General features: G+C 42.9%; 2 protein-coding genes across 3 annotated transcripts; one reads left to right on the top strand and one right to left on the bottom strand.

Moving 5' to 3' along the window:
* Positions 1-786: 786 nt before the first annotated feature.
* clip3 (CAP-GLY domain containing linker protein 3) lies at positions 787-17037 on the top strand. Of its 2 annotated transcripts, XM_028962775.1 has the most exons (15): positions 787-968; positions 4675-4824; positions 5624-5763; positions 7489-7582; positions 7868-8029; positions 9661-9779; positions 10023-10259; positions 10673-10726; positions 11631-11766; positions 13304-13462; positions 13550-13684; positions 14108-14231; positions 14352-14416; positions 14709-14781; positions 15175-17037. In XM_028962775.1, the coding sequence occupies exons 1-15, from the start codon at positions 818-820 to the stop codon at positions 15227-15229; spliced, it is 1854 nt and encodes a 617-aa protein (XP_028818608.1). In that variant the 5' UTR covers positions 787-817; the 3' UTR covers positions 15230-17037. The 2 variants fall into 2 exon arrangements, with proteins under 2 accessions (XP_028818608.1, XP_028818609.1); XM_028962776.1 differs by lacking the exon at positions 10673-10726.
* Positions 17038-17155: 118 nt separating this feature from the next.
* dharma lies at positions 17156-17992 on the bottom strand. The gene is made up of 3 exons (XM_028962791.1): positions 17764-17992; positions 17469-17647; positions 17156-17380 (listed from the first exon to the last, which is right to left on the bottom strand). Exons 1-3 carry the CDS (start codon positions 17990-17992, stop codon positions 17234-17236), a joined length of 555 nt encoding a protein of 184 aa, XP_028818624.1. The 3' UTR covers positions 17156-17233.
* Between the last annotated feature and the right edge of the window lie 2455 nt (positions 17993-20447).

Here is a 20447-nt window from a genome sequence, read left to right as displayed (position 1 = left end):
TTAAGATATTTGGCTTGAAAATTAAGAATTTAAGGACTGGCTCACCCAAAGTGATAAAATAAAACATGCATTTAGAGGATGTCAGAGATGGAGCTGCAGTTCTGGTATGTTCTTTTCAACACGCCAAGCTCCCTACAGTGGGAAGAGAAAGTATTAAGACCCCCTTAAAATTTTTCACTCTTTGTTATAGTTTAGCCATTAGCTAAAATCAAGTAAATTTCTTCCTCATTTTTTTATTTATTAACAGAGAAAAACTGAAATATCATTTGTATCTTAAATTGAGCAGTTTTTTAAGATAACTACTCAATTTAGATGGTAGAAAATTTATTTTGAAGAGGATGTGTAAAGGTAGTAAAAATAATTGCCTTGTTGAATCTAGTTGCTTTATCATTTCTGATTTTGAGAAGTATTCCCTAACATGACGAACATCTCTTGAGCACTAGATAAGATCAGATAAATATATATTGTAACAATCCCTTTTTTTACATAAATACTAAGCATTACTACAATTTAAGGTGCAGTCGACTCAGTGTGAAGCATATAGTTATGACACGAAATAAAAGTACACATCAAATAGTAGTAAACATAATATACACAAATTACACTGGAAAAAATATAAGTAAAAAATACAAATTGCACTGGATTTTTACAGCCTATTTACTATTGCACGTTATTACTTCACATATTGAGGTGGTATTGCACATTTTATGGAGATATAGCAGTTTGTTTTGAGCATTTATCCCGTTTGTGCTCCGCTTTTGTCGAGCACGGCCTGTCGTACTCGGCTTTTGTCTGGTCTGGCGCCTCTTATCCGGTGATGGTGAGTCAGGCCGGTGACGCAGGCAGGCGAAGAGAAGGGCACCAGACGCAGCATCCGTCCATCCTCCATCGTTTCTCCACCAGGCCGAGGCGCCAGACACGCACCTGCCCAAGAACAAAACACGCATCGTTTCTGGCCTTGTTCCGAGGTAGGGACGCGGTTAAGTCGCGGATATGTCAGGAGGTCCGTGTCGTGTTGAGCCCGTGTGGCGCCGTCGGGGTTCTGAGAGAATTGTCCAGAGTCCATGTTGTCTTGTTGTCGTGTGGGGATTTCTACGGATTAAATTAAACGATTTACATTCAATTTCGCTTGAAACTGTCTCGTTGTGGTTTCTAACATAAATTTGTACATCCTACATATCCACATATCTGTCAGCCTTTTGTTCGCGTCGGGCGTTTTATTCCGCGTTCGCGCTCGTACAGAAATAAATACATTAATACACAATAATGCATTACATAATTGCTAGCGTTAGTTCTTTTTCGTTTGTACGCGCGTTGATGAAAATGCATTTGAAATGGTTCACGGTAATGGTGAAATGGTTCAAGTATTCGTTTCATGCGTTTTACTTCATGTTCTTGGATTTGATGAGATGTCTTCCTACAGAGACATGCCACATATTATCTTGCTGTAATGTCCAGGTGCACAAATGTGTAAAATTCCTTCTTTTTTTATTTGGGCTTTAATCGCTTGCACTGGCAGTACCTGCAGTGTTAATTTCATCAAGATGTAGATCTGTTGATGTGGGGGTTCAGTATAGGAAGGCCACTGCACCCCAGTTCCTGTCTGCCACGCTTGGTCCAAAATTCGTGTAGTTCAAGACTTGCGTGGTTTAGACGAGGGACGTACGTATTCAGACACTTTACAGACGTAATCTTAACGTTATTACTGATTTAAAGTAAAGCAAGTGGGCAGTGGTGCCCTAGCGGTTACAGAAGCGGCCCCGTAATCAGAAGGTTGCCGGTTCGAATCTCAGTCCGCCAAGGTGCCACTGAGGTGCCTCTGAGCAAAGCACCGTCCCCACACACTGCTCCCCGGGCACCTGTCATGGCTGCACACCAAGGGTGGTGGGTTAAATGCAGAGGACACATTTCGTTTGCGCCACCGTGTGCTGTGCTGCAGTGTTTCGCAATGACGATCACTTGACTTTCATATACGTCATTTTCTTGATGATGTTGGGGTTGTGTGGGAGAGTGTTTCACTGCAGTGTAATGTATAAATTATGTTAAATATCCCCCTCCGGAAATTCAGTATCTCGGCGTGAGGATGCGCGCAGTAACAAACACTCGGGCCTGCGCGAAGACAGGGCCGTCCGAGACATGGTTACGGACCCAGCGCTTTGTTAGCTGTGTCCTAAATCGCAGAGGCCGCATGAAGCGAGGAATTGATGGTCCTGCCAGAGCGGGACAGGGTGCAGTCCATACCCCGAGTCCCAATGACCCACATAAAACACAATAACATGATACACACGTCGTCTGTTACGTTCATTTCGGGCCCCCCGCCTGCTAGCCGAGTGAGAACTCGTACAGCACTAAAGCCATTAGGGCTGCCAAAGAGAGAGGACGGCCGTGAGCATTCGCGTCCAGCGAGATGGCGAGCTCAACGCGTGACTCACTTTCCTTTTCTCAACACGCCGCGGGACGTATTTTTACCCTGGCGCCGAGAGGGACACCCACAGGGCCGCAGGTTCTGTCAGGGCTCCAGGCGTCATGGGAACATTTGAGTCGCCGGCACATGCAGACATGACCAAGGAAGCACTGGCATTCCACGCACGTGTGCTTTGATCTTGTGTTGCTTGTGTGTAGTGGTGTGTGCGAGTACAGACCCACATTTTGTTATTCTACAGACTTTTTCTAAAATCAATTAAATTCATTTTGGAATAGATTTGGAAAGGCACACACCTGTATATATAAGGTCCCACGGTTGACCGTTCATGACGGAGCCCCAACCAAGCACGAAGTCCAGGCACAAATCACTGGTCTAAAGTTTAAAGGTTCACTATTTGTCAAAAGTCTGATAGGAAATCCAGTTTCCAAAATTTTCCAGAAGCACCAGTTCCATGTGTCTTTAATCGAATTCCAACCCGTAAATGGTTCATCTCTGCTACTGGTGTGTATGAAAGGTTCTCCTGTGGATGGGGTTTAGTAGGGCCTGGGAACAGGACTTGAGTCATTATTTGAAAACACATGGGATTTAATACTCAAGTTCATTAATTCGGCATCTTTCTGTGCCCGCCACTGTCTACTACAGTTTACGGTTGTGCATAGGTTCCTAAATTATCCCGTATTCGACCCCCCCCTGTGATAAATGTGGCAGTGAGGAGGCTTCCCTTATTCATATGTACTCGTCATGTACTAACCTTAAAAAAATATTAGAGCTATATATATATATATATCATATAGAACCTAATCCACTAGTTTTTGGCACCACTGGTGAGGCTGATGCACGCCTGACCCCATTATCTTCCGCGATCTTACTAAACTGGAAGGGTGCTGCCCTGCCCACCCATGATCAATGGCTGAGGGACCTTATGTGCTGCCTATGTCTAGAATAGGTTTGTTACTCGATTAGTAGCAAGTTTTGCAAGCCTTCGGGTTCCAGCATTACCCAGTTTTCAGCAAAGTGAGATGGCCTATGTCATACTCGGTTCTTAGTAAAGGACTTCTCAAACTATTCTGAATTGATAATATGTTTGTTTAATAACTAAAAGTTTTCTATTCTTTTGTCACTTTCATAAATAAAATCTTAATTCTGAACAGTTTTACAAGGTATATGTTAAAATATTTATTTTAGATTTTTAAATTTGTTGCTCTATAGCATGACGCTGCTTCAGATAGTAAAAAATATTCGTGGTATTAATAGGGTGACTATATGTGACAGTATGACACACTTTGCAACATACCTTGCAGCCTTTCTTTACACTTTTGGCTTTGTAGGGACGCATCCGTATTTTGAATCGGATGCAGGGAGCCATTGCAAGGTGCAAAATAAGTCATGCAACTGCAGGTTGAATGGATGTCTGAAGGTCAGGAGTGAGTTGCAGTAGGCTAGGTTTGACATGACAAGGGACTGAACAAGTGATTGGTTTGCTTATTTGGTAGAGGAGAAATTGGCACAGTCTGAAAGGATAAAAAATGTGCCAGGAAAAGGATGGATGGTGGTCCGTGAGGTTGCATTAAGAGTTTTCCTTAGATCCTGATGTGGGATGGAATCAGATGGTATATGTGGTATGTTGGTATAAGATGGATTATTAGTAATACTTTAATTGTTTATTTATAGTTTCCTTTTACTATTTTGTACCTTTTATACTTTTTTTCTCTTTATTCTCAGATGGGCTATAGCAGGAGGTACACCCCTTTTTCCTTTTTTTTAAATAAAATAAAACTAAGGACAAATAGGATAACCTGTTATATGTTTCTTTTTTTTTCATGTACATCATGAATGTTTCACAGAAAGGTTGATTAAATGGGCTAAAAAACTTTTTTTGGGAGGAATAACAGCCAATTGCTTGCTCATTTTAAGAGGATTTTCATGTTTCATAACACACTATTGATAGAGTTGTTTTAAAAATGCAAACGTATGATTATATTCGATTAATCAATAAAAAAAAAATACTTTATTCCAAAAATATTCGATAGTTGCAGCCCTCAGCACCTATCTAAAAATATAAAATAACAACACACCAAACCTGAAATTTACAAAATAAGTTATTGAAACCTACATATTAGTATAATAATTTTTAATATCATGCTATCCTGCCTTGGATCAGCAGGAATACCAGATGGATATGCAAAACAATAAAATGCTTTATTAATAACACATGAATTTGCTTGTTGAGCTGACTGTGTTTCCTGCAGCAGGCCGACTCCAGAGCAGCATGACTAAAGAGGAGAAAGCGGAGGTGGAGGAGGCGCCACCAGCCTCAGAGTTCAGCAGCCCCGCCCACGAGCCGCGGAAGAGGCCTATGGTGCACCCGTCCGCTCAGGCTCCCCTCCCCAAAGACTACGGTGCGTTTCCCTGCCTGGGTCACCACAGAAACTGATGCCTTTTAAAGTAATATAGAGAGAGCAGAATTAAACAGGGCACCAGCAGTCCAATTGGAATGTACAGCATGGAATAATCATAATAAATGCGTTATAAGTAGAGGTGTGAATCTTCACCAGTCTCACGATTATGCGATTCGTTTCAACACCCCTTGTTATAAGAGGAGCTCATTCTCTGGAAACACACCACATTCCACGTTGCCCTGTACAGCACCATGGAAATATGTACAGGGTGGGCCATTTATATGGATACACCTTAATAAAATGGGAGTGGTTGGTGATATTAACGTCCTGTTTGTGGCACATTGGAATATGTGAGGGGGCAAACTTTTCAAGATGGGTGGTGACCATAGTGGCCATTTTGAAGTCGGCCATTGGATCCAACTTTTGTTTTTTCAATAGGAAGAGGGTCATGTGACACATCAAATTTATTGGTAATTTCACAAGAAAAACAATGGTGTGCTTGGTTTTAACGTAAGTATTCTTTCATGAGTTATTTACAAGTTTCTGACCACTTAAAAAATTCCCATTTTATAACCAACCATTCCCATTTAATTATCCATATCCACCCTGTACAAATCAATTTTAAACTCAAATAATTATAATGTTGCAGAAGCGTTTTAGTTTTGAATCAAAAACAGCATTCAAATGCATCATCTTTGGAATGTGGACCTTGCCACATCCAAACTTTAAAAAGTCCTTCCACCGCAGCTGATTAACTGAGTCATGAGAAATGAAATAAAATGCTGTTCTCTCCCTGCAGCATTCACGTTCTTTGACCCAAATGACCCAGCCTGCCTGGAAATCCTGATGGACCCGTCCACCACTATTCCAGAGCTGTTCGCCATCGTCCGCCAGTGGGTGCCACAGGTTCAGCACAAGATTGACATCATCGGCAACGAGGTGAATAGAATAGAAGCAGGACACAGGCTGCACAGACACATCAGCTTTATGTCCACATCAGCAGATCATCTCAGCACCTCATTCATGAAACGTTTCACAAATCTGTTGCAGTTTCCCCATGAAAATGTCATTTGTTAATGCTGAAGTGCAACAGTGTTGCATTGCCACCATAAGAGGGCACAAAAAGGGTGCATGTCTGCACAAATAACAGATCAGATTCTTTTAATCTATTAGCGGCATACAATATTCTTTAACGTCCCCTATCATGAAAATGTCACTTTGTGAGATTATTTTTCATTGATATTAGTTTCCCTGGCCTGTCCATGGTCCTGCAGTGGCTAGAAATGATGACTCAGAGAGCGGCGGCTCAGATGGACCTGGAATTTGTCCCCTTATGTCCTCATAAGGGCTAAAGTTACACAACTTTCTGTCTGCGCCAAACAGACAGCTCACTTCTATAGGCCGCTCTCCTTCTCGTCCCGCCCCTCTTCTCCTCATTAGTATTTTAAGATACAGACACCAAAATGGCGCGTCCACATTGGGGGACTGGCTCACTGGGGCTGTTATTCTGCACCAAGGCTGAATTTTGGAATACAGTACAGTATTAGGGGATACTAAGATCGATTTGAAAGCAAAAATTTAAGGGAACCTTTTACAATCAGAATAACATTTACTATTTAAACAAATTATAGCACTTCATAAACGTATGAATAATTGTTTATTGTTCTTGAATATTGTTTGCAACAAATGAATTTAGACTAATATTCCATGTTAAAAGAAGCTCGTACAATACTCGTAACAGCCTACATACTGTATATATAGTAATGTTTAAATTTGAGTGCATTTTCTTCCTCAGTTATTCTAGATAGATTGATTGATTGACCGGGCAGTCGCGGGTCAGACTTCATCTCTTAACTCAGTGGAGTGGAAAATCAATTGATCTGGGGTAGGCAGAGGAGCTGGCTTTGCCGTGACCCCCTCGTGGGTTGTGGCCAATTGAGGCTCTGTAGTTGATGTCATTATGCTGCTGTGTGGTGTGTGAGTGCTGGAGGAATTTTTTCTCCTGATGAGGAAGACAGAAAAGGACAGAAAGTCACCACAGAATCAAGGCCTGAAATTAACAAACAGTATACACAACCATTATCTCTCCGAGGCATTAAGAAAAGTCTGAGCTAAAGGTCATTACAAGCTGTTGTCATCTATGTATTAAGCATAAGCAAAGCATACCTTGACCAATGAGGACATTCAGGACATATGACGCTTATTGCTACCATTTAATCTCCTTGGTAACCTTCTTGCTCCATTTTAGTTATAATGGCCATCTTAATTTGTATTTTATGTTAATTTATCCTGAAATGAAACAAGTAGATGTCAGCAGAATCAGAGCCTTTAGTTTTGAAGTCTGACATCTCTTCTTTCTACATGTCACAAAAACACCATCAGAAGCACAACATAAGGGGACAAATTCCAGATCAGACCCGATCGTCTCAGCTGCCACTCTCTGAGCAGTGAAGCAGAATGGCCAATGCACTCTTTGCACCTATCGCCATTTCTAGCCACTGCAGGACCATAGACAGGCTAGAGGAACTCGTATTAATGTTAAACACTCTCACAAAGTGCCATTGATTGGGGACCTGAAAAATATTATGGCTGATCTGTACTCCTTGCTTGATTTTTGTTTTAATTTTTTCTCTATGTTGACTAATATGATACTTTATGTTTCAGATTTTGAAACGTGGTTGCCACGTCAATGACCGTGATGGACTTACAGACATGACCCTCCTTCACTATAGCTGTAAAGCCGGGGCCCATGGAGTTGGTGAGTTTCTAATTATAGAGTATATAATAAAAGATATTAATAGAATTGCCAATTTAAAGACACTATGTCATATATTTTTCAAGATATGGGTAAAAATAATTGTCTCTCACCCAGTATTTTTCACTTCCTGTGGACTGTTGGTCTGTGTTGTTCCAGAAAAAATGCATTGTTACATTGTGAGTTGAAATTTGAGTGAAATGTAAGGTAGAGTATGTTTGTTCCCATTAAAAAGGATGTGGTTTGTTAGCACTTTGACAATCACTGGTTCATATGAATGATTTCCAGGTGACCCGGCAGCCTCTCTCAGGCTGACTTCTCAGCTCATCGCTCTGGGTGCTGACGTCAGCCTACGCAGCCGCTGGACCAACATGAACGCGCTGCACTATGCTGCATACTTTGACGTGCCAGAGCTCATCCGTGTCCTGCTCAAGGCCTCCAAACCACGAGGTGACTCGATCTCCGTCCTTCCGCTACTCTTATTATATGTTTCACCCAATCATTTATCTCCTGATTACCACAGTTAGGTGTCACTTGCAATCCTAACTAATAAGTATTTCTGCTTGGCTGTAGATGGTGGTGATTTCGTTCTCGGCTTCCATCCCTTCAGGCCAAAGCGAATTAATTTTGCACTTAGATGGGTGTCACGTGCCTCTTAATTGTTGCAGCCAGATTATGTCATGGCCTCTGATTTTACAGTCAGTAGGCCAGTGGCCACTGAGGTTTTGCCTGGCTGCATTATACCGAACTGTGATCCTCAGCAGAGAGGTGCTGTTAGATCCCTTCAGAGAAGATATACAGGCGGCCCACACACACAAATATGGACCCGTGTATCTCGAGAGCATGCCACCAACACAATATAGTTGTGCACACTAAAAATAGCAAGAGAATAGTTTGAGGTGGCTAAGTTTTTTTTTTTTTTTTTGTCAGCTATGATGATGGGAAATATGTTTATTTTTATTACAAGCTTCATTCACAATTCTATTGTTAGGCAAGGCAGACTCACATAATATAATGGAGTAAGTCGAGATTTACTTGCTAAATAGTCCGGCAGTCAGCAAGGAGGCATAGAAATGCAGAAGGCAGAAAGCTGCGGGCTTCCTTTTCTTTGTTTGTGTATGTGATCTGCTCAGTGAAGAATGGAGACTGATTCAGTACAAGACATGACCAGGTTTCTCTATACCTCTAATGGCAATAAAATTTAGGGCTCTAGATTGTGACCAGTTTGGTTGCACATTGTGACTGAATTTCTGAATGATGCGACTAAAGTGCAACCAGCAGCTCGTGGGGTTGGGGGGGGAGTCTCGACCCGATCCGACACGACAAGTAAATCTTTGAACTATCCAGCTTTCTTTGCACGTGCTACGAAGACGCGACAAAGAGCAAAAAGAAATGTGACCCCGGTTTCATAGCAAGTGCCAGAGGCGGGCATACGTTTCACCACCTCAGCATTTTCGCATCTCTCGCAATATTTAAAAACGTATCACCTGACGACAGTGGGCAAGAATTCCAAATCAGATTAACATTTTATTAAAAAAAACTTACATTGAATAAAACAACACAAGCCGACCCAAGATTTACAGCTCTTGTCTGTACTCGTCAGATAGACAGAGTGGATGTAGTCACGGATTACACCGACACTGAGGTGCCACTGAGCAAAGCACCGTCCCCACACACTGCTCCCCAGGCACCTGTCATGGCTGCCCACTGCTCACCAAGCGTGATGGTTAAAAACACAGGACACATTTCGTTGTGACACCGTGTGCTGTGCTGCAGTGTTTCACAATGACAATCACTTCACTTTCATTCAGTCATCTGTAAGTTAAATTGATAATCCACCAATGGCATCCATAATGATAATGTGAACAATGTTTACAGGATGAATTTCAACAGTTATATTTGGCCTTTGGATCTTTGGTAAATTCCATATTGAGCCAAATGTTCCTCAAAATAGTGTTGTAGTGTTACAGAGTACCAGTAGATGGTGCCAAATACAATATTTTGTAATAAACATTTCAGTTAGACTTTTTTGGAGAAATTTAGTAAAAACTCATATTTCATTTTCAACGTGTTTTCTTTAGTGCTGAACTCCACCTGCAGTGACTTCCACCATGGCACAGCACTCCACATTGCTGCCTCCAATCTGTGTCTGGGAGCTGTCAAGTGTCTGTTGGAACACGGGGCCAACCCCACTGTTAGGGTATGGACATACCATTTTTTTTTCCAGAATCTTCATCCATTTACATTTAAAGCCAGTAGTTCAGGTTCAGTTTCAGAAATAGCAGGTTCATATATCACTTTGGAAGTTTGATGATTGACAACTGCAACCCTAATTTCCCAGTATTGAACTGCTTTTTAGTGAAATTTACTCATTTGTATAATGGCTGCTTTTTTTTTCTCTCTCTCTTCTTTTCTTGTTGACGTTTTCTCCTCCCGTTGGCAGAATGAGAAGGGCCAAGGCCCTGCTGACGTGGTGCCCGACCCCATGGACATGAGTCTGGACAAGGCAGAGGCCGCCATGGTGGCCAAAGAGCTGAAGCAGCTGCTGCTGGACGCTGTGCCGCTGAGCTGCAACCTGCCACGGGTCACCCTTCCCAACTACGACAACATCCCTGGGAACCTAATGCTGTCCTCTCTGGGCCTAAAGCTTGGTGACCGTGTCATGCTAGACGACATGAAGGTAACCATAGAAACAGAGCCTGGGATGATGATAGTTAACTGATTTTCGGATGGCTCAGAGGATCACAGATTTGGGATCTGTAGCTTAAATACCAAAATCCCACAAAAAGAGTGGTAACAGTTTGCTTCAGATAATCCAGACAAGAAGCTTCTGTCCCTGTCTATGCTGGAAGCGCATGTAATAGAGATCCACTTTCAGGCCTGTTTGGCTCCATTTATTGCCCCCCCGTGCACAGAGGGTGTGTGTTTTTAAGGGTGGCCTTTGGCAATGGGCCCAGAACGCAAATGCTAGTGTAATCTCACGTATTAAGGGATATCTGCTTCTGACCACTTGTACATCATGGGCAGAGGCTGCTGCTTGTGTTTGATGGCTGATCCCTGTCAAACATGTGTTCCCACTTTTCACATGTGTAGCTCCTCCACAAAAACAGCAGTGACGTCACCGAGCCACTGCAACAGCCCAAACAGGTGGGTGGCTGGAGACGTGTTTGTGTTTCTTTATAGACATTACTAACACAAGTCAGCTGTGCTGTCACATGACTAAACTGTGTCAAACATCACACAAAGCCTTGCTAAAGCTTTAATTGATGCAAACAAAAAAAAAGGGGTTCTGAGAAATCCAAACTCTTTCTACAGTTCTGGACTTCATTCAGTCAAATTTACAAGTTGGCCCATAAGATTTGTGATTTACTCTCTAGTCTCACTGCTACTATTGCAGTGGATTGCAGTGGAAAGTCCTCAGGAGTCCATTTGTAGTATAATGTGTATCTGTTTTTATGATGCCTTTTTCCAGGACTTGCATACATTGCCTTAGCGAGGCATTAAGATCTATAATATATGATCTCTGGCCATAAACAGTACAGCCTGGTTGTGTCGTTGTGTTGCTTAATGACCCCTCGAGCACTAATTTATTTACATTTTTAATGTTTCTTTCTTTTATTTGGATTGTGGAGAGGTTATTCTGAATGCCATTTTTAAATATGTAACAGTTTTTCTTAACCATAATTGGTAAAAGATTAGAGGAGATTCCTTGGAGCATTATTTATAATTTTAACCAGTTGGGTTTTTTTAGTTAAATGTTGTCTTTGAAGAGACCCTCAGTGAGATTTTTAATGATTAACAAGTTCTTAGCAAATTCTGCCTGGTTTTTTGATAAATCATAACAGAAAATATATCTCTAAAAATCTAAATTGCAGAGTGTATTTAATTGGCCTCGTAGTGTTCTCTGTAGCTTTAGCTTGGCTACATTTCATTGCTTTTGATTTAGCCAAAGATACAACTTACAATTGGGACAGCAGTCAAGTTTAAGGGTTCCAGGAGGGTCCTGAGAGGTAATGTTGATTCTAACTTTGGCCATCTTGTTCCTGGGCAGACTGGCACCCTCCGTTTTTGTGGCACCACTGAATTTGCCAGCGGCCAGTGGGTGGGCATTGAACTGGATGAGCCGGAGGGTAAAAACGATGGCAGCGTTGGAGGGGTGCGCTACTTCATCTGCCCACCAAAACTGGGTAATGCCTGCTCATATACACAGAAACCCACTAAATCATGCCATACCACTCTATCTCCCACAGAAACATTTTCAGTGTTTTATGGATTTTTGATGTCATGTATGGGTCTGCTTTCAATGGTGAAGGGGTGTCGTGTATTTCTTTAAGCACATTTTTCATTTCTGTGCTAGTAGTAATGTGGAAATATTGTAGATGATCATTTATCAGAAGACAAATACCAAATACTCGAAAGAGAAACAGAAGGGGTGGCATGCTACAAAGCAAAGCAAAAAAATGAGCAAAGCTAAAATCACTGGCCAACACTCTGGCGGTCGCCGAACATAATGTGTTCGGGGACGTCACAGTATCCGATTAAACTAGGATGGTATGGAAACCGATAGCATACAGTAACTCATCATCAGGGCCTGAATGGTTCTGTCACACTCTCCAGTTTTACAGCCAAATGTGAACATTTACATTTACATTAACAGCATTTATCAGACGCCCTTATCCAGAGCGACTTACAATCAGTAGTTACAGGGACAGCCCCCCCCCCCCTGGAGCAACTTAGGGTTAAGTGTCTTGCTCAGGGACACAATGGTAGTAAGTGGGATTTGAACCTGGGTCATCTGGTTCATAGGCGAGTGTGTTACCCACTAGGCTACTACCACCACCATCTATATGAACATGCTGCATTAATCCTTGCTGTACCAAGGAGCCAGAATTCCTGTGGTCTCCTGCAGGCTTGCAGTGGTGACTACTCTCAATAACAGTCAGCGTCACACCTTGTGCGATGTCGTTGTCATATATGCACCCAATCAGCATCTTCCAGCTACTAATGAAGCCACACCCCCACATCATTACTCCCACCGGTGCAGGACTGCCCATATCTGTGTCCATTGTCTGATCTGGTACTGCTGGCTCTGTACTGTCTCTGCCGCTGTTCCGCCAACATGTGTTTGCTCTAGTCAAATTCTAGTTGTGTGTCTGTTTGATCGCTGTGTCTGTTTATGTGTCCCAGTTTGCTACCGCCTGTTAGGTCTGCGTACCTTTGTTTGTTCGTCCTGTTTACCCTGCCCTGCCCTACGGTGTCCGCTACGCCCGTGCACCTTTCCTGTCTCTGTTTCCTTTGTCAGCTGTGTGTGTGTGTGTGTGTGTGTTTGTACCTATTCCCCGTCTCCTCTATACCCTTCTCCCAAACTTACCCTTCATGTTGTACATCCACCCGTTTGATTTATCCACTTCCTGTTCCCTGGTCGTCCCCACATTTACACCTGGATTCCCTTTTCTGTCTGTGTCATGACAATATATTTAATATTTCATTTCTATTCTCACCTGTTTGCTGTGCCTTTTGAAAACTTGGAGACTCCTGTCCAGCTTTTTTAGAATGTGTTCGGTATCTTCCAGCATTGCACGGAACTCCGGGGAAAATGCCAACATTAAACCAGATATGCATTTCTCTCTACAATACTGCAAATGTGCATTCATCCTATTTTTCACCACACAAGTGATGTGAAGTGAGTTCATACCAATGTTTCTCATAATCATTCCCTTTCAGGAATCTTTGCTCCTGTTTCCAAAATCACTAAAGTGGCTGACCAGACCCCTTCCTCTGTCACCTCAACCCCCAAGACTCCCCGCATGGACTTGTCCCGCGTCACAGGAAAGATAAAGAAAGACAAGAAGGAAAAGGAAAAAGAAAAAGACAGAGAGAAAGGTACAGGGGGAACATGCATTGCTAAATGCAGCAAAAAATAATGTCTGGCAGAAGACTTCTCTGTGTTAATATATTGTCTTTTCAAAGCCTTGAGGAAGAAGTCCCTGTCAGTGGCCAGTCTAGATCCTGATGGGGTGAAGGTGGAGCTGGGAGACCAAGTTCTCGTTGCAGGGCAGAAGCAAGGGATTGTTCGCTTTTACGGCAAAACAGACTTTGCCCCAGGTAATAAAAAGCAAATCTGCTGAATGTTAGAGGATTAAAGGTAAATATTATTAATCTGAGTCTGAGCATATGGATCTGGCATATTTTTTGCCACTGTAGACTTCAATTGACTAATAAATTAGCAATTTATTAAATGAATCTATATAAATGTAATATACAAAACAGGCTAGATATCTTATAAGATTATTGCAATATCATACCACAATTCATATGCTTTATTTGACATGTAGCTTCATATAAAGGTATAGGTATAAATAGGTAATTAAAAAATCCCATTTTTCAGTTAAGACAAATCAACAGTGTAGTGACAGAATTATTTGTTTGTTTGTTTGTTTGTTTGTTTATTTATTGAATAATTAAGGTATTTCATGAGTTTTAATACAAATACATTTTGATTGAATGTGGTTTTGTGGCTGATTTCAGGCTACTGGTTTGGAGTGGAACTGGACCAGCCCACTGGGAAGCACGATGGCTCTGTGTTTGGTGTGCGCTACTTCACCTGCCTGCCCAAATATGGGGTTTTTGCTCCTCCCTCACGTGTTCAGCGGTAAGTAGATACACTCATACTTGTATTATGATTAGAAAGAGTTTAATGCTGACTGAATAACAAACAATCAGAAAAATTTTGACTTTGTTGTAAACATTTTTATGTTCTATAATTGTGTAGAATTGGGGGACCTAAAGACTCTCAGAATGATGGGGCAGTGTTGAAGAAAGTTCATCAAGTTACCAGTAAGTATGGACATTAGTTAAATTAAACTTTTGTTTTTCAGGCTATACATTAAATCGGTATTATTCTAGTATGTAACAAAAGTTGAGAATTTAAGCACAATTAGAAAATGATTTGAGACATTCACCAACATCTGCAACACAGACCCCTTGAGGCTTCAGGGTTCAGCACCACAGACAGCTCCTTGTTATTATTCAATATCTGCATGGATCCCACACAACTGTTGAGGGGTTACACCTTCACTCCTATAAACCTCTTTTAGCTGTTTAAATGTGCGTTTTATGTTCAACGCAGTGGCCCAGCCAAAACGGAACTTCAATGTGATGAGGTCTCCCAAGGAAATCACCTCTGAGAGCTCAATTTCCAGGTAAGATCACACCTGTCTACATTATTTCAAGCAAATTCAAAGAGTAAAATACATCAAAATTGGTACCAACCCATCCCAGATTATAAGGACGAGTGTGTATCGTTGTTTATTTAGTTAGTAGGTTAGTTAAGTGTACATTATCCAGCCTATTGGTCAGACCAGAACCATTTCAAAGCCAAGCGTCAATTCTGATCTTAAGAACAAGTGACTACTGCATTTCTACCACTGCACTACTGTAGTTTAGGTCTTGCCACTGCCGTGTTATCTGCTGCTACAAATTGGCCATTGAGCTGCAGTAGGAACTCTGTGGTCTGAAATGTGATGGCTGCAGACATCAGCAATACAGGGTGGAGAAGGTACCGGTTGTAAATGTTCTTCTTCTTTTGTCCACAGGTTGCTTTTCTGTTGCTGGTTTCCCTGGATGTTACGCGCAGAGATGCAGTCCTAAAACATCACGCTCCATTCATCCACCTCTCAATCACCTTCTTTCACCTTTCCATGTTGGTGTGCCGCCATCTTTCATTTGAGCTTTCCTCTGAGAACCAGCCAAACTATTGTCAATATTACACTTTACCTCCTTCCCCTCCTGTTCCCCTCGATTGCGATTCAATAGCAAAAAACTAGTGCCTTTTATAATAAATGACATTCTGCATTCCGTTAATTGACAAAAAAAAAATACTTATTAACTTCCCTGAAAAAGATCTTGTAACTGCTAATTCTTCTGCTGCCTTTTTATTTCAATTGCATAATGCGACCCCTGTAAAGTTATTACCAAAACCACAGAATTAGGCTTCTGTATGAGACCATCTTCACCCCCCTGCATTATGTTCTTCATACTGTAGTAAAATGTCTGCTTACTTTCTGAAGCTGCTGTTTACTTTGCAGTATTCTGCCAAGAGCTTAAACGAGCTTTACTGTTAATTGTCAACATTTCTTGCATTGGCAGTAGGCGCTCTGAACTGTAGATTATTCCGATGTACTTTGTGTGTTCCTCCGGTGATCTTGGCACTGTCAGATGTGGTCTAGACAATAATAGCATGTCGTTGCATATACTGCCAGGGTACAAATGCTACAAGTGGCCGTAACACAGGGTCTGTATATATTTCTCACCACCGTCTATATTCTAATGGCCGTTCTAACATGCATGGGGCGCCAGATTAGGAGTGCTGTGAACACCGAGGTTTAGTTTCCATTTCCTTTGCATGGGAATGTGACGGCATGGGCATAGCGACGTGACTGGAGCCGTGCAGAGAAAGTCTGGGGAGAAACCATTACAACCAACCGTGGAACGTCGGCAGCAGTGTATCTTGCTGTTGTGGTCTTGTGAGAATACTGGGAATACCTGCTAGTACAATACGGTTCATGTTATTTAGTCTTAATATTCTGTTTCCCCCCATCCATCCACTCACTCCAGCTGTTTCTCTCTCTATCTGTTAAACTTGGTAAGGTTTTGTGGACATGTGCTTCTTCAAAGAAAAAAATAATAATTACATTACTCTGCTCGGTGTGTTAAAAATGGGGGCAAAAAACAGCAATATTTAATCAATGACACTTTGCTATGTGACTGTTTAGTGGTGTTGTTTTTTTTAACTGTACTTGAGGTACCATTAAGTAAGCACACCAGAAACTGAAGAACGAAGGTCTGTGCTGCTGGTGCACATTCTGAACACCCTCCTCTACCATGATCACCACGTGAACAGCACTCATGAAGTGTAGTATTGGAAACGTCTATATATAATGATTCATAGCTACGGTTATTAGATCGTTCTCTTTAGCTGTTACCAGCTTCAGTTTCCTTTCTTTTCTAACGGAGGTCTGTCTGGTTATTCTTCATTTTTAGTACCTAGAATTTTAGGTGGACATCTAAAGTACTTTTAATCACATATATACATACGTCATGTCAAAATATCAGTACCGGTGGTGATCCAGAACGAAGACTTTATTTTCATGCCATCTTCATGTCATATTACATCACTAAGATGTAAGAGCGTCATGAACATCCATATATTCATCATACGTTGCGTAAAACATTCTTAAATCGTTTTTTAATAACAATGTGTTGTGTCTCCATGGTTGGACTCATAATGGAAAATCTGTGGGGAGTGCGACGCTGGATTTAGTAACCTGCATGCTCTCTGTCTCTCTTTCTCTCTGTGTGCCAGGACTCCTTTTTTAATGGTGTATCAGCATGAAAAATGCTTATAATTACGTCTACATAGACTACAGATTCTAATAAAGATTTGATGTTTTTATAAACGCTCTTTGGTAAGTTCATTTATTTGAGGGTGGTCAGGGAAATTTTTACAAACAATAAATACAAAGGCTTGAAACGCAAAGGGGTGTAAAATGGACATTTCTTTTAAATAAAGGGGTGTACAAGCGTAGAGTCTTGGAAAAATAATAAAAATGAAATAAATTAAAGGTATTTTCATTCAAACAGTTGTCCATGTGACTACAAAACATGCGACATCTTCCTAATCCCAGGGAATTCCTCCTGGCTGCAGGGTGACCCTGGTGACCTTTCCTCCATGGCAGATCTGGGGCTTTTGCTCTTGGTGCTCTGCCTCTTCCTTCGGGCGCGGCGGTTCTTGAACCATACCTACAAAAAAACGAAGAAGATTTTATATTCGAAACAGCTTTCAACAGAAACAAACGGCAACTTTCTTAATCTGGAAATGGTTAATCACCCGGACGGTTTCCTCGGAAAGGCCCGCGTTCCTGGCCAGCTCGGCCCGGGCCTCCACGCTGGGGTAGTCGGTGCGGACGAAGAGCTGGTCCAGCTGCTGGATCTGGCTCTCGGTGAACACCGTCCTCATCCTGCTGTGCTGACGGGGGTGGGCCGGGTTCGAGCAGCAGCTCGGTTCCGCTGTGGACGCAGGGAAAGAGAAAAGATCCTTTTAGAACAGGGAGGTATACCCTTCACCTATGAACCAGGAGACTGAGTGTCTCCAGGGAAACTGTCCCCGCGAAAACGGTCCTTACCTCCGTGGCGGGGCGGCTCGGCGCGGCCCGCGGGGAACGGGCTGTGTCCGGCCGGGCAGCCGTAGCAGCAGAAGGGCCAGGCCGGGCCCAGCAGGTCCAGGGCCGGGTAGGCGCGGTACTCCGCCGGCGGCCGGTACAGGTGCGCCGGGTTCTCGGGCAGGAGCTGCGGGGCCTGGCGCGTCTCGCCCAGGATGTGGTCGATGGTGAAGTTGGAGAACTTGGCGTCCATGTCGCTCGGTGTCCTGCTGCGGGTTTGGAGTCGGGGACATTCTCGGGATATTTGTACACGGGACGGCCAAGGCCGGACAAAAGATCAAATGCGCCATTAAATGCTTAATTTGCATTTCTTTGTATAAAAAGGAAACGTATATTGATAATCACCGAATCAAAGGACGAGGCGCTTTGAAGAAACATCTGATGTCGTGATGTCGCCTTGATTCTGAAAATGCGGAATTATTTTAAATCTCCCTCAGATGTGTTAAAATGAAGATATCAATAGATATAAGACGACATCTTGATGATTTGAATATGTATTAATTACAGTTATATTGTTATTATTATTATTATAATGATGTAGTTGAATGTCTTCATTTTAGATCATTAACTGAACTTTGATTTAATAGCTATGCTGTTTACAATAAAAACTACGTGAATTCGTATTGCATCGCGCAATGAATGTTATGATGATTACATCTGAATGTTTTTTAAATCTTGTTTAAATCCTATTTATTCTGCGCGTTAAACACACTGGCACGGATCGCCTTGTTTGTCGATTCATCGGCGATAATAAACCGCGGGAACGAGGGCCTTTTGAAGTCGGCGAGAGTCGCTGAAACCGAGCGCGTATTTGCACATCACAGTCGCGCATCTTCTGGTCCGCTCACATCAAACCGGCACCTGCAGCAGTCCGGGCGAAAGCGATCAGCCGCCGATTATCAGCGACGAACGCGAGATCAAGGCGTCCGGGTTCAGATCTCCTTCTAATACCAATTACCACCAAGCGTTACGGAAACGTTAGAACCGAAGGAGTCGCCATTAGAACAATCAGACTGAAAGCCACATGTGCGACTTAAAAAGCACACAATCCAGATGTTTCTGTTTCGAGACTTTTTTTTTTTTTTTTTGTCGTTACAATACTTGTGATAATAAAGGAGGGAAATGGCGCCACCCCGCGGCCGGACGACAGAGGACGCGTTTTTACATTTTTGCTGCGTGCTTTTACGGCCAGGATCAACGCAATTTTTATTTCAATTGCATAATGCGACCCCTGTAAAGTTATTACCAAGACCACAGAATTATGAGACCATCTTTACCCCCCTGCATTATGCTCGTCATACTGCAGTAAAATGTCTGCTTACTTTCTGAAGCTGCTGTTTACTTTGCAGTATTCTGCCAAGATCTTAAACGAGCTTTACTGTTAATTGTCGACATTTCTTGCATTGGCAGTAGGCGCTCTGAAGTTCCCTTCTCCCCCCAAAAATAAAACGCCCCCCACCCTCCATTCTATTCACCATTCGTGATGGAATTGAAATAGATGCTTTCTTAATCACATTAGTGTCATTCACCATGTGAAGTTTTTTTAAAGGGTTCCACAGAGGCAAGTCAAACCCCATTCTGCCATGTTTCGTATTTGACATGGGAGCAGTTCTGGGGGCAAAGGTCACCCCACGCGGCGCCTGCGTGCGCAGGGTAAGCGTCTCCTTCAACCGGGCAAATCGACACACAACGTTTAATGCAACATCAGATCATATGATCGGCTGCCTAATCCATGGATCTACTCGCATAATCTGGATTACGGGATGACTGTCCGCTCCGCATTTCTCATGTCCAGAATTGCCATCGTGTCTGGTTATTCGTGGTGGCACGAATGTCACGGGTTGTCGCGCGTCTCGTCATTGCGGATCGGTGTCGGATGAGACGCAGATTTGGCTCGACAGCAGTCCCCACGGTCGGGTGGTTGGAGCCACCGCGCCGTATGACGTCACGTCGCGTCGGTCCTCTGAGCGCCGTCCGAGTTCCAAATGGAAGCTGACGTTCGCGCTCTGTTTCGCTATAATGATGAACCCCTTTTTCCTCTTCGAGCAAATGCGTCACGTAGTCGAGATAAAGAGCAATAAAGAAAGACGAACGTGGACGTGCGGAGCTGCACGCAATCAGCGCGCAGTGCGTGCGATGCCCGATGTGGCCGCCAGGCGGAGACACCCACCGTCAAATTTTTACACAGATTCCTGCGTGCGTTTTATGCCAGTGCACGAGACCATTTTTCCAGTTGGAGTAAATGACATGGATCTGTATGGGTTGGCGTGGTGATCTGTATGGGTTGGCGTGGTGATCTGTATGGGTTGGCGTGGTGATCTGTATGGGTTGGCGTGGTGATCTGTATGGGTTGACGTGGTGATCTGTAAGGGTTGGCGTGGTGATCTGTATGGGTTGACGTGGTGATCTGTATGGGTTGGCGTGGTGATCTGTATCGGTTGGCATGGTGTTGCCCGCCTTCCCCATCGCAGCCTGAAGGTCAAACACACACAGACCATGCAGAGATGAGACAGACATGCTCATGCTTTCCAACACCAACGCATCTTAGATTACTTTGCCGAGGGCGACCGTCCGTCTAGACGGTGGAGCAGGTGGAATATAGCGAGCAGTCCGTGTTCTGCCGGCAAGCAGTGCCACGGCATCTGCCG

This window comes from Denticeps clupeoides, chromosome 19 (genome assembly GCF_900700375.1).
Source record: "Denticeps clupeoides chromosome 19, fDenClu1.1, whole genome shotgun sequence".
Lineage (NCBI taxonomy): Eukaryota > Metazoa > Chordata > Actinopteri > Clupeiformes > Denticipitidae > Denticeps > Denticeps clupeoides.
The sequence above is the reverse complement of the archived record's forward strand: the minus strand, read 5'-3'. Positions and strand labels throughout refer to the sequence as shown.